The sequence below is a fragment of the Astatotilapia calliptera genome, chromosome 15 (genome assembly GCF_964374335.1).
Source record: "Astatotilapia calliptera chromosome 15, fAstCal68.1, whole genome shotgun sequence".
NCBI classification, from domain to species: Eukaryota; Metazoa; Chordata; class Actinopteri; order Cichliformes; family Cichlidae; genus Astatotilapia; species Astatotilapia calliptera.
The window spans coordinates 35,728,732-35,743,171 of record NC_137436.1 but is presented as its reverse complement, the minus strand read 5'-3'; the positions used below and the strand labels follow the sequence as shown (position 1 = coordinate 35,743,171).

The following is a 14,440-nucleotide window of genomic DNA, read 5'->3' as shown; positions in this document are numbered from 1 at the left end:
ACAACAAAAACAGCCCTAACAATAAGATAATAAATAGTAATATAATAATATAAATAGTGCTAAAAGAAATACTAAAAATATATAGCAGCAGGTGTGTGTGCAATTGCAATGCAGAGGTAGTTGTTTCCAGTCAGGAATGTTTTCCAGTTCTTGGTTCAGAGAGTGGCAGCACGGTGGCACGGTGGTTAGCACTGTTGCCGCACAGCAAGAAGGTCCTGAGTTCAATTCCACCATCAGGCCGGGGTCTTTCTGTGTGGAGTTTGCATGTTCTCCCCGTGTTTGCGTGGGTTCTCTCCGGGTACTCTGGCTTCCTCCCACCGTCCAAAGACATGCAACTTGTGGGGATAGGTTAATTGGATAATCCAAATTGCCACTAGGTGTGAATGTGAGTGCGAATGGTTGTCTGTCCCTATGTGTTAGCCCTGCGACAGACTGGCGACCTGTCCAGGGTGTACCCTGCCTCTCGCCCTATGACAGCTGGGATAGGCTCCAGTGCCCCCCGCGACCCTGAAAAGGATAAGCGGAAGCGAATGGATGGATGGATGGTTCAGAGAGTGTTTCCTTGTTGGAGAGTGGGGAGGGGTAGAATCCAATCTGTCTTCCTATACTTCTGCCAATCTGGTGATTCTGCTGGCTGGGAGCCGGGAGGGAAGAGAGTTCAGCAGTCTCACAGCCTGGTGGATGAAGCTGTTGGTGAGCCTGGTAGTGTGGGAGCGGAGACTTCTGTATCTCTTTCCAGAGGGCAGGAGGCTGAACAGACAGTGCGCGGGGTGGGTTGCATCGTTGACAATTGTGATGGCTTTGCGGGTGAGGCGAGTGGTGTAAATGTCTTGCAGGGAGGGGAGTGGGAGTGCTTTCTTGGCCAGTGATGCTGTGTTGGTGGTCCAAGAGAGGTCCTCACTGATGTGCATACCGACAGACAGATTGTTCGTTTTTTCTGCAGGGTGCGTTATCATTATCTGTGGATGTGTAATATTTTTCTTCTTCTGACTAAAGTTTAACATGCTGAAAATCTAATCAAACATCACTTTAGTCTTTAGTGAAACACCAAAAAAGATAGAAAACGTGTATCAGCAAGGGCATTCAGGACAGTGCAGTGGAGGGAACCAATCTGAGATTAGAGCAAGCCTCTTCCAGAAGAGGGCAGTAGTGAGATTCAAAGACGCTAGCTGGCCGCTAAACCCCCAGAAGAAGAAAGAGACGCAGAGCATGATGGAGCAGACCGGCGAGGCCCATCATAACAAGAACAACTCGTCTGGCAATGAACTTCCAGCCTGCGGCCTCCACAGTAAGCGCCTGAAAGAGCTGGAGAATGCCGCCCTGCAGACCACTTTAATATCACGGATGGAGACCGAATCGGGGGCGGACGGCGGGAGCTGGACAGAGCAGGAGCCCGGGGAAGGCGAGCAGTCGAACGCCTTGTCCTTGAACCACCGGTCCGGCCCTCCGCAGCAGCCTGGCGCGGATACCGAAACCGAGGAAGCGGAGCCGGATAGAAACGTGGCCAAGGAGCGGGTCGAAGAGGAAAGGACGCTGACGGACCATTTGAATAAACGACTCCTTTCGTCGTTTCTGGAAAAGCTTAACGAACGGGACCTGGCGCTTCCCGGTGTGCAGCGCCTGGACTGTGCTGTAGCCGACGAGGACTCTAACAGGGCCGCCGATGAGTGGTGAAGAAACCCAGTAGCTCATGCGACAACATGGAGGCGTTTGAGGGATTCAGGACAAACGTGCACGGAAGCACAACCTCACCGCTTTAAAGACTGAACTCCACAGTCATTCCTGCCAGCTTATCGGAGTGTGACGAAATATGTTTACTTTTGTAAGGCCACCATGGATGAAAGGTTGATTTAAAATGCAATAAATGAAATTACTGTGTTATAAGCACTTTCGTTCTCATTTATTTGTGTGTAGTTGGCAGCCATGATGGATGCAGTCATGCGTGTGTGTGGGTGGTTTTGCTTTTCTGCATTTTTTTTAGTGACTGTAAATGATCAGCAGGGGTCATCATACACAAAACAATCCTCTTCAGCCTGTTTCTTACATTCGTCTCATTTTTGAGACTAAAGTTTATTCATTTAGTTGTATATTTATTGCACGCAAGATTCCAGAGGGACACATCTCACAATAAATATCACTGTTCGTGTCAATACCACGACCCAATAAATACCCAGCAATAACAGTTCACTTTCTGTCAGGAGACTTTAGGTGTGAATGCAGTCACAGGTGTTGTGGTGTAGAATTTTGTTTTATCTGCTGTGTATTTAGGGTGAAGTGTGAAACTGACAGTACAAAGAGGGTGTTCTGTGTTGTGCTAATGGGGTGTGTTTGTAATGTTGCATGGCAGCAGAAAACAAGTGCAGCATAATGAAATAAAGCTGAACTCCAACCTCTGAGGGGACTGAACTGAACAATAGCTTGTTTTACCCCTTTATTTTTCTTGTTTACACACATGGGGTTACTTTTGCTTCGAAGGTTTTCTTTTTATTTCTCAGATGTCTTTTTGTATAATTGTGTAAAATTGATCTTAGCCACTGAGCCATTGATCTTTGTTTATTTAGAGGTACACCTGCAGTCCACAGTTAAGTAGAAAGTCATAACTGGTACATTATTAAAGGGAAAAATCCCCTCATTCTTTAGGAGGAAGTTTTAGGCTCATTCGAGCAGATGTTAAATGATTGCTGAATGAGGAAGCAAGGGTTGAATTACAGTTTAAGCATATCCCGTGTACCTGCCCACATGTCGGTTAATGCTGGTTGAAGTGCAGGTGTGCATTGTTAGGAATATGGAACATACCAGAATGAGAGTTCCCATGAAAGAGCCTTTCATCACCTCTGATAGTCTGCACTTATAGTTTCTTGGCACAGGTGTAACTTAAAATATGAGGCAGACTTAGAACCAAAATATATAGAGAGAAACACTTTGAAAATGAAAACAACACCTAAATTTATTAGTGCCGATAGAGAGAAGATAGCACCGTGATGTGTTCCAGTGGGATCAGTAGTCTTCTAACAGCTATAGACTGTGCAGTGACTTTATTTTCTGCTGTCTCTTTGGTCTCCTTCCCCTTCCCCTGCATCCTGCTTGTCCATTGTCATCAAAGACACACACTGTAGTTCTTCTGACACTTTGTCTCCCTCCTGAAAACAAAACAGAACCACAGTTAGAGAAAAAGTTTAAAAATAAAGCAAGAGACTGACACAAATCTACAATAATGCCTTCTTTATGCATTAACTTTGTTACACCTATTCAACTGCTTTTAACTAATGTATAATCAATCAGGTAGCAGCAGCTCAATGCATTTAGGAATGTAAGCACAGTTAAGACGACCTGCTAAAATTCAAAACAAGAATAGGAAAGAAAAATGTTGTAGTGTCAGGTGGTGTATTTCAGAAACTACTGATTTGCTGGGATTTTCCCCACACAACAAGCTCCAAAGTTTACAGACAATGGTCTGAGAAAGAGTTCCCCCAGTTCCCTGGGGGAAAATGCTTTGATGATGTCAGAGGTCAAAGGAGAATGGCTGGCTGCTTTCAGCTGATAGGAAAGTGACAGCAACGCAAATATCAGTTGCTACAACTAAGATTTGCAGAAGAGCATCTTTCAAAGCACAACACAGTAGGAGAAGACCACAATGAATACCTCTATTCCTGTCAGCATAGAACAGGAAACAGCCTGTAAATTTGCCCACCAAGCTTAGGCAATAGAAGATTAAGAACAACATTCTGCAACGTTCAGATTTTAGGATCAGAATTTGGTGTAAACAACATGAAAGAATGGATTCATCCTGCTTTGTACTGACAGTTCAGACTTGGCGTGTAATGGTGTAAGGACAAGAATATTCTTGTCATGTTTTGGGCCACTTATTACCAACAGAGCAACGTCTAATCCCCACAGCCAGCCAGAGTATCGTTGCTGATCACACTGATTTCTTGAATGTGACAGTGAGTTCACTGTACTCCAATGGCCTCTACTGTTATAAACATAGAATAAAGCACCTTTGGGATGTGGTGGAAGGGAAGATTTGCAGCGAATAATCTGCAGCAGCTGTGTGATGCTGTCACATCAATATGGACCAAAATTTCTGAGGAATGTTTCCAACACTTTATTGAATCTGTGTCATAAAGAATTAAGGCTACTGTGATAAAAAACAAAAAAAAAACAAAAACTGACCTAGTACTTCCAAGGTGTAGCTAACAAAATGGCTGATGAGTACACACTTAAAATAAGGGAAAGTGAAAACTTCTTGGACAAGAAATCTTTAACAGACTGATCATAATTTCTGTGTTTACACTAACACCATATTCCATATTCCACTTTGAAGTCACGTGTTGAGTTATAAAGCAATAATTACCTTTTAAAACAGATTAATTAATAAATTCATTTTCTTTTGTACATTTTCCCATGGAAATAAGACAAATGTAATACATGTAAACATAACTGACATCTGAGTGGGAAAAAATATCCTTTGAGCCCCCTTCACGTGTTCTAACAGTATTTAGGGCTGCTGTGCACAGTCCATAGTCCTGGTTGTGCACAAGGACTATGGAAAGTACAGTCATTGACTGTGCAGGACAGTCATACAGGACTTACTCTGTTTTTAGGGGAACCCTCCACTTTCTTCTTTTTCAGGTCCCACCATAACAAACCTTCTTTAATGTTCTCCCTCTTTGTTGGGCCTGTGTTGAGAGAAAAAGAATGGCGTAATATGTTTTAAATGCACTGTTTGATTGCTTTGGCATATCTGAAGCGTGTGCACTTTTATTATCTTGAAATCAAATAAAAGCACTGTGAATCAGCAGTTTTACAAACACAATAACAGCTTTTTACCTGTTGCGTAGCTCACAATTACACCGACAAGTACAACTGAACTAGTTGCCATGGCACCGAAGTAGAGGTAGGACATGGAGTAGAAGTTTAACAGGCCCCTAGTTTTGGGAAAAACAGGATAACAACTATTATTATTACTATTATTATTATTATTATCATTATTATTATTATTATAAACTAGCATGTACGTTTAAGCCTCACTGAACTCACTGACCCCTGGTTATTGGGGTGAAGCCGGGTGGAGACAGAGTGCTGGTCTTCGATAGCTATGCTACTCTGGGTGGTGTTTATGGATTCACAGGAACCTGCTAAGCTGGGCAGGACACCCATGGTCTCCTCACTGGGTGGATACAGAGTTGAACCTACAGCTAGCCACATAGAGACAAGGAAGCCAGCTAATATCCCCGTGAATGCCCCCTGAAACACAGATAAAGCAAATGAGCATCCATGGCCAGCTGGTTTCTAAAATGTTTACCTGTAGCACAGTGTCGCTGTGAAAAACAGTAATGGCCCATGTGAGGTAACACACACTCCACGTAAGTGGGACCTCCTTAAATGTAAGGAATTCAGAAAGTAAATATGTGCACTGATAAATTTCCAGGGAAAGTTGTCTGGCTAACAGAACAATATCAAGGTGCTGTGTCAAGAGCGATGAGTGTGAACTGCTTTTTAACTGTTTCACTATTAAACTAGAGCTCACAAAGTTACTGCTTTAAAATGTTTTATGTGACGTGTCCGAACAAAGGAGTGGTGTTAACAGTAACACAGATTCATCATGGATCTGTGACTAACACCCAAGTCTTCCTTAATAGATAAGATAGATGTCTACATTAATACATGGCAAACATTCAAGTTAATAATTGTTATATTTTCAAGAAATACGTTTCAAAATTTCCATCGAGTATTATGCAATTTAGTTTGAGACATTCTCCTGATATTTTTAGATTAAAGAGAATACAATTCAGGCCATTGTTTAAGTCGTTTGGCTTTTACCTGTGAATTTAATCTAAGTACATGTGCTTCTTGGAAGTATTTGTAGATCATTTCTTTACCAGTCACTCACCAGTCTGTTTGCTGCTGGGAAAAATATTCCCAAAATAAACACTCCAAGTAATGGGCCGCTGACCACACCCATGACAGTAAATGATCCCTAAAGAGGGAAGATAAATGGTACGTTTGAAAATCAACCCAAAAAACTTTGTTACAGAGTATAGTATAAATCTTATCTGTAATTAGTTATTCAGGTCAAAAATGTAACTGTCTTATATCTCTTACATATGCACTGCATGCCTGAATTACGGTGCCCATGTGAGAAAAGTGCATCTAACATTTCTGAAGTTTCAAAATACCTCCTGCTGTGTGTGGCATATCTGAAACTGCAACTTTTACACAGTCTTCCAACATTATCTGGGTTTCATGTATGACAACAACAATAGTTGTATAACAACAACTATTGTTTTATCATTTTTGTTAAAAATTGCAAAAATCTTTGGTAAAATGATTGATTATGATATTGTTACCTGAAGAACTCCCCAGTTCACTAGGGAGGAGAGTGCAGCCACCAAGATACAACCACCACCATACAGGAGTGCTTAGAGAAAAGGTTCAAAATGCATTATTGCCGAATATGACTTATTCTAAGAATCTGGGACTAAAACATTACAGCAGTAAGTGGTATAGTCAGCCTACACAGTCCTCTGGAAACCAGCATCAGTTTCTTCTGTGTCATGTGAAGCAGATAGGGGTGCAGGATATCCTCAATCGTCACCGCAGCCATGGCATTGATGCTTGTGGAAGCCGTACTGTTAAAAAGAGGCTTGATTAACATTAATCTCATAGCGGCAGCTCATTATTTGATGGTTCTTTCTTGTGCATAAAAATGTGTAATATATATGTATACAGTATGTAAAAGATGTAACATGCATATGATGAATGTTAGATGTTAACAGAGGATATGTAGTTTAGTCTGATATTTCCTCACATTCACTTGAAGACTGAAGAGTTTTTTGTCTTTAAACCTCAAATAGCCTTAAACCATCACACAAGTTACGAAATGTCTCAAGCGAAGTTATTTATGCTGGCTCCTTGTAATGTGAGGGACATACCTGCTTCAGGTAAGGTTTAAAAAAACGTAGATTTGGATACCTCAAAGTCCCGCTGTATGCACAGGCGAGGAAAAGACCTGGGAAGCCTGGGTAATTTTGGAATATGTCCAGCACAAAGTACGGCATAAGCTTCATCAGATGCATAAAGAGTAAAAAAAACAAAAAAAACCCCAACAATAAACAGGTACATACTGGCATGTAACATACGAGCATACCAAAACACACTAGTTATTAGTGGTATTCAGTCTTGGCCACATAAAGGCCCTGCTGAGATAATAGAAATGTCCGTATTTGTTTGTTTGTTTTTTTCCTTGTACAATATGGATATTTACTGTATACCTCAATATGCAACTAAGTAAAATATTCCATTTAGCCATTAGCCTAATTTAACAATAAAATGAGTTTAGCTAAGAACAAATGTCTGCATCTCAAGAAACATCTTAAAACTGACTCATTAAATATTTCGTTGCTCAGTACAAAATGAAAGTAATCTGATTACCAGGTCAGGTTTAGAAATCCTCCCAGACTTCAGTGGATCACACGTGTTGTAAAAAGCAAACATGACGATGCCACAGGTTGCTGCACTGCTCACAATGAGGCACAGACCCACTTGGTTCACAAACAGTGCCCTGAAAATGAAACCAAACATGATGACTGTTTCCACTTCCTACTTACTGGTGTGGGAAAAGTGAAAAACTGTTATTATAAATTTTAATCTAAAACTTGAATTAGATATCCATCTATGCTTGGAAGTAAATTTACATTACAAAGAATTGCTGGTTAATATATGGAGATGTTCATTGTCATAATAACACATTCCTTCTTAAGTGTAATCAGTATATGTACATGCAAATATCATAATTAAAAAACCCAAATCGATGGATATGTAATGTCTGTAGGAAAACAATGCTTTATAATATCAAGTGCCTATTAAGAAGAACTAGTGCCTGAACTATCAGACCTGGACATTCCTCTCACTTTGAGAAAACATGAATGAGGACCACAATAGCAGACACCTGGAAAATAATGATACTGTCCTGAGGGAGTCACTGTGAAACAATCTACCTTGCATCCATAATTAAATGACAAAAGTCTTCTTATTAAAGCTATTTTAAACCATTAGATAAACAAAGATGTCAGAGCTTTCATGAGGATTTTAGAAGACGAGGCTATTCAGTCCAAAGTTGGAGAGTTTTGAAAAATCAGAAACAGGGAAATGGCACAAAAGCAGTCAGAGAATAGCACATTTAAAAAGATGAACGACAGCAGAGTAATGATGCAAACTGTAGAGCCACAACAATGTTTGATGCAACATATTTTGAGACAATGTATACATGGCTACAATAGCATCTATGGTCAGCCCATAGCACCAACAGTAAACTGGCCTCAGACTGGCAACTTTTAGGCTACAGGTCCATTTTGTTAATCTGTGTGTGAGAGACAACCATGTTGGGGACATCCCCTCTGACTGACATCATGCAGAGCCAGTCTGAAGCCTGAGCTCTTGGCTCATGGGGTTAGTTAAACACATGCTGACCTTATTATTTGAAACTCTGACCTCTTCCTTGTCTTGTCGCATGGCTTTTCAGTGGTTGGTTACGTTTCAGCTATTATAACTGAAACATAATCAGATTTCATGGATACTATGCTTGTGTCATAGTCTGTCTGTTTCAGCATGTAGGTGTTCACTCACCACTGGGCCGCTCTCTCTGATCGACAGGAGATGTATCGCTGGACTTGTGCTTGGTTCACTCCGTACATGGACAGCCAAACCAATGCACCCCCAACAGAGAGGCTCCAGAATGTGTAGCGATGCCGTGGGTCAAAGCTAAAACTGTGGAAGATCCAAGTAGCATTTGCAGTGACTTGTTCAGTCTTTTTGTATCAAGATGTAGTCGCACACTAATGTACATTTATAAAGACATTCATAATTAAAAATGTTTTTTACTCATTAAAATTAATGCGTGATCCATTGTTTGCAATCCTCAGTACTTGTGCCGGACCACCAACCAGGACTGTGCCATGGATGTAAATGGCCACAAAGCCCAACAACATGACAATGATCTGGAATACATCAGTCCAGATCACAGCTTTTATTCCACCCTATACAGAGATGAGAGGAGACAGAAACAGAGCATGAGACAAATGTTTGCACCTTAATAACTTAATACAAAACCTGAAACACGATGTCAGCTGAATGTTTGTGTTTTAATCTCTGATTTAAGTTTACTGCTCTGTGTTAGATATACAGTAACAGCATTTTTATTCTCAGAGAAGTCTGAGGTTAAAAGACATCTACCACGAGAAAAAACATCCCCCAAAACCAAAATAATCTGCTAGTTTTATCTAGACAACTTAGTTTACATTTTATTTTTGTTTAGGCATCTTATTTTGAAATACATCCTGCACAAATGAGCCAACAAGGCATTTTTAAATGAACACTGAACTCTGAAACAGGTGGTGGTCTGATGCTGCATGCTTACTTGTTTGATGAGAATATTAAAGCAGTCTTCTTACCAGTGTGGTGTACAAGGTGCAGATGAGCCCAGTAGAAAATAGGGATGCCCATATGTTGAGTCCAGTAGCTACAAAAACAGTGAATGAAACAACAGCTTTATTTGTAAACTACAAGAACCAGTCATTAATAATGTGTGAAAACCATCCACAAATTTATGGTAAAAAAGTAAAAATTATTTCTGGTACTAATTCAATTCAAGTTATTTTATTTATACAGCGCCAAATCACAACAACAGTTGCCTCAAGGCGCTTTATATTGTAAGGTAGACCCTACAATAATACATACAGAGAAAAACCCAACAATCATATGAGCAAGCACTTTGGCAACAGTGGGAAGGAAAAACTCCCTTTTAACAGGAAGAAACCTCCGGCAGAACCAGGCTCAGGGAGGGGCGGGGCCATCTCCCACGACCGGGGAGAGAGAAAGAAGACAGTACTAAAGAACTAAAGTACTAAAAGACGGTACTAAATATCATACATACAGTAATTAAATTTGCCTTCTTGAGTTTTGAGCAAAGATACTTAATTAAAAAGTTTCATAAAAAGTCAGTGCAGCAGGTCTTAGTGTCAGGTTTAATGTCACCCTTTCCTATCACTGTTCAGATATTTCTTATCACTGTTTAAACATTCATTTTTGTAACACATATTTCCCTTAAATTTATTCCACACATCCTCTTCTCAGAAATAAACGGTTTAGCTGAGTCAACACTGATAAGGAGCAAAACGTCTGGTGCTATAAATACACACGTGTTCTCCAGTATGACAAAGTGTCAAATAAATGAAAATATCCTATGAAAACAGAGGACCATGTTTAGACCTCACCTACCTTGATTCAGAATTAAAGCTGGCGCGTAGATGACAATCCCTGTGTAAAGCAGCTGTGAGAGAGGAAATTCAAGCAAAGCAGCAAAAAGGTGATAAACACTGGGTTAAAGGATTGAAGCCACTAGGTTTGCCTGAAGATGAATAAATATGAGAAGAATTTGAAAATAAAAAATGTCTTTGTGAGCTCCAAATTCTTCAATCCAACAGAGAACATTACATTGTCTGTCTTACCGTGGCAACGAGAAACTGAATGCTCCCCAGCAGCTGCATCCCTCTGCCAAATCTCATCCTCAGATACTGTGACAGGCAGATGGTCGGTGTTATAACCTCATCCTTCTTCACCCCCTATATTCACCATGTTTGAAGGACTACAGGCACCTTTCAACACTTGGTCAGATAAATTCTATTACTTCGCTGTTGATAAATACATTGTCATGTTTCGTTAATAAAAATCCTCAAATCAAACTATTTTTATTATATTGTTCTAAAATTAGCAGCCACTCAATCATCAGTGGCAAATAAAATTATTGCTCCTGTTACTTTGATAATTGCACAATGTAATGCATATTTATAAACTTTTGAATTTGTTAATTTTTATTTGTTAATCATTGCAATGAGGTCATATGAAATATAAGAAATATGTGATTTAATTAAAAAAAAAAAATATACAAAATTTGCGATTCACAATGAAAGTTTGTTATATAGACATGTGACATGCAAGGGATATTTCCATAGCAATTTATCTTAGTGTGAAAGGGTTTCGCAGAATTATGTTACATAGAATCATCTAAATATAATTATGTGCATCATGAATGAATTAAAACAATTCAGAAGACTGAAATATACTCATTTCCTTCATAAAATAAATGAGGCAATGACTATTAGGTCATTAGAACCTGATTGGTGCTGGTGATGCCCAGTCGAAAGAAAACCGGCAGGAACAGGTAAGCTGTCAGCAAGGAGTTGATGCTTTGTCCGAGGCACATGTAGAGGAATTTGAAGCCATAGCGAAAACCTTCAGAAGGAACACCCAGAACCTGGACTGCTGACATGAAGCTGGCACAGAGAGACAAGCCAACAGGAATCGCTGGCAAGCTCCGGCCCCCAGTGAAGAAGTCGTCAGCAGTTGCTTCTCTTGGCCTTTTCTTCAGGGCCTGGAAAAGTCCTATCGCCACAGAAACCAATAACATGGCAGCAAAGACTGCATAGTCAGCCAAAACAAAACCTGGTCCGGATGGCTCACTAGCAGACTGGCCTTCCATTATTGAGTTTGATAATCTCAGCCCTCTAGATTTCTCCACAGTCAGGATGTTTGGTGAATCTGTCAGCGGGAATTACATCCAATTAGTAACCAAACAACTCCTGAAGTTTGAAAAAGTCATTTTAAATTCATATTAATGTATTTTAAATATAAACACTGTGAGAATTCTTAAAGTCAACTAAATGCAACATTTTTGAAAACTGATTTGGGCGGCATGGTGGCAGCGCTGTTACCTCACAGCAAGAAGTTTCCTACGTTCAAATTCATAATCTGGCTGCTGCCTTTCACTGTAGAGCTTTTGTGTTTGTAATGTGTTTCTGTGTGTCTGCTTGGGATTTCTCCAGGTAGTCTGGTTTCCTCCTACAGTCTAACACTTGCAGTTAGTGGGCCGGGCATAATTGGTAATTCTAAATTGGCCACAGGTGTGAATTCTCTATTAGCCCTAACAGAAATGCAAGCTGTGCAGGACCTGGCCCCTGTCGTAGCAGAGTATAGGATGATCAAAGTCAGATAAGTGTTTCATGTGTCACCCTCTTGCATGAACGTGAAATAAAACAGGAAACCACATGCAGTTTGCTGTGCTTAGACTTGTTTTTAACATGTTGTGAAATCATTTTAACCAGTCTTAAGTCTTACACTGTTTACAATGCGACAGCATCCCCACCACACACACACACACACACACACACACATATATATATATATATATATATATATATACAGTGTTGGGTGTAATGCGTTACTAAGTAACGCGTTTCTGTAATTAAATTACTTTTCCACTGAAAAAGTAGAGTAACTAATTACTGTTCATTTTTAGGTATTTTAATTACAGTTACTTACAAAGTGCTTGTGTCACATTGTAAAATAATTAAACCCGCTGAATATCATTATTTAATTTCAATAATTTATCTTCTAAACGTAGAAGTAAACTCTGCTGATTTAACATCGCTGTAGTGCAGGTGCACGTCATTTCACGCCAGTTTGCTGCATAGTCGTATTCTAAAGCGGAAGATGTCGGACTTGGCTGAAGTGTGTGGCTGTTTTTTGAAATGGACATATTCCTGTCTCTTCACTTTTCTGAAACAAGCAGACAAGAATATTACAATAATATGTAAGCTATGTCCTGGGGAGAAAAAACTATCAGCTGAAGCGCCTGACACGAGAGCATAGACGAACACTTCTGAGTGATCCTTGTTCATCATCCATGGATAACACCGCGGCAACTCCTGCTAAGCACGCAAAACCTGACTTTACTTCAGCAGCACAGAAAGCGTCTGAAGGTGAGCTTTTTTTTTTTCCAAGATGGGGCCACAGGCAGCTTGTTACCTCAGCTCCCAGCTCGTTTTTCTTTTCTTTTTATTTTTCTTTGTGTTTTAAGCTTTTCCCCCCCGACTCTCTTGGTCATCTTTTATTTGAACTACAACCTGTAGAGTAATTCCATGTCTTCTACTCCCTTTGGGAATTTTCATCACCACATCCAGAGAACCTGTAAGTCACCGCGTTGTTTAAATAAGTAAATAGCGAGTTAAATTTTTGTCTTCTTTTTTTTCTGCTGATCCGAAAATTGATCCGATCTGTGACGAAAAAAACGTGATCCGATCCATGAGACTTTTGATCCGCTGCACCACTAGTTTCTACCAAGAAGGTACAAGAAGACCTGAAGGCCCTGCTGAAAGAAATCTCTGGACACTTCTAGGACAATAGAGGAGCCACAGTGTCTATTGAGCAGTGGTGAGCAACGACTTGAATCTGTTTTTCAACAGATTTGACTCTGGACCACTTACCACCTCCCCCACCCCTGAGGTTCCCTCAGCCCTCCTCCATATGGCCTGCATTTGTATAGCGCTTTTCTAGTCCCTAAGGACCCCAAAGCGCTTTACATATCCAGTCATCCACCCATTCACACACACATTCACGATGGCAAGCTACATTGTAGCCACAGCTGCCCTGGGGCGCACTGACAGAGGACACTGGCGCCACGGGCCCTCTGACCACCACCAGTAGGCAAACATGGGGTTATTATCTTGCCCAAGGATATTTGGCATGCAGCCAGGAGGCAGCCTGGGATCGAACCACCGACCCTCTGATTAGTGGCTGACCTGCTCTGCCACCTGAGCTACAGCCGTACACATCTTTAGCCTGAACATGAGTCTGGAAAGGTTTCCTGAACTGTGGAAGACTTCTTGTGTGGTTCTGGTGCCAAAGATCGCACACCCCAGGGAGCCCAACCACTTCAAGTCTGTGGCTTTGACTTCTCACCTGATGAAGACCATGGAAAGGCTCATCCTGCACCACCACCGTTCCCTCTCTCACCTAGAGCAGGCATGGAGCACTTTGAGGATCATGTTTTTGTCTTCTCGACACCATCCAGTCTGCACTACTGAGAGGGAAGCTGGAGGGAGCTGGAGTGGGCAAACAGATCACTGCATGTGACTTTCCATGGCTATGTGTCCGAGGTGGTAATCTGCAGCATGGGGGCGCCAGGACATTCTATGACTGTGCCGTTTTCTATGCAGTGGCCTGCTGGGGGAGCAGATGCACAGACAGGGACAGGAGCAGGATTGACAAACTGGTGCAGAGGTCTAGCCTCTGTGCTGGGATGTGCTCTGGAATCCGTGGTGGTAGTGGGCGAGAGGAGGATGTTAGTCAATCAGACATCCATCATGAGCATCCCACATCACCCTCTGTATGAGTCTGTGAGTGCACTGAGCAGCTCCTTTAGAATAGAATAGAATAGAATAGAATAGAATAGCCTTTATTGTCATTGTACAGAGTACAACGAAACTGGAGTGCCACTCCCTTGGTGCAAGTTTCAATAATAAATATAAATGTAAAATATAAAAAGTACAAAAAAACAATCGTAAGTACTCAAACAATACTATGCACAATATATACAGGATAG

The 14,440-nt window shown here is 40.9% G+C and overlaps 1 protein-coding gene across 1 annotated transcript; it reads right to left on the bottom strand.

The window, feature by feature from the left end:
- Positions 1 to 1,186: 1,186 nt before the first annotated feature.
- Positions 1,187 to 11,898, bottom strand: slc5a5 (solute carrier family 5 member 5). The gene is made up of 16 exons (XM_026143228.2): positions 11,772 to 11,898; positions 11,174 to 11,598; positions 10,509 to 10,574; positions 10,279 to 10,330; positions 9,453 to 9,520; positions 8,884 to 9,038; positions 8,629 to 8,769; positions 7,435 to 7,564; positions 6,976 to 7,064; positions 6,520 to 6,632; positions 6,351 to 6,421; positions 5,894 to 5,980; positions 5,045 to 5,247; positions 4,831 to 4,928; positions 4,594 to 4,679; positions 1,187 to 3,140 (listed from the first exon to the last, which is right to left on the bottom strand). The coding sequence occupies exons 2-16, from the start codon at positions 11,537 to 11,539 to the stop codon at positions 3,036 to 3,038; spliced, it is 1,830 nt and encodes a 609-aa protein (XP_025999013.1). The 5' UTR covers positions 11,540 to 11,598; positions 11,772 to 11,898; the 3' UTR covers positions 1,187 to 3,035.
- Positions 11,899 to 14,440: the final 2,542 nt, after the last annotated feature.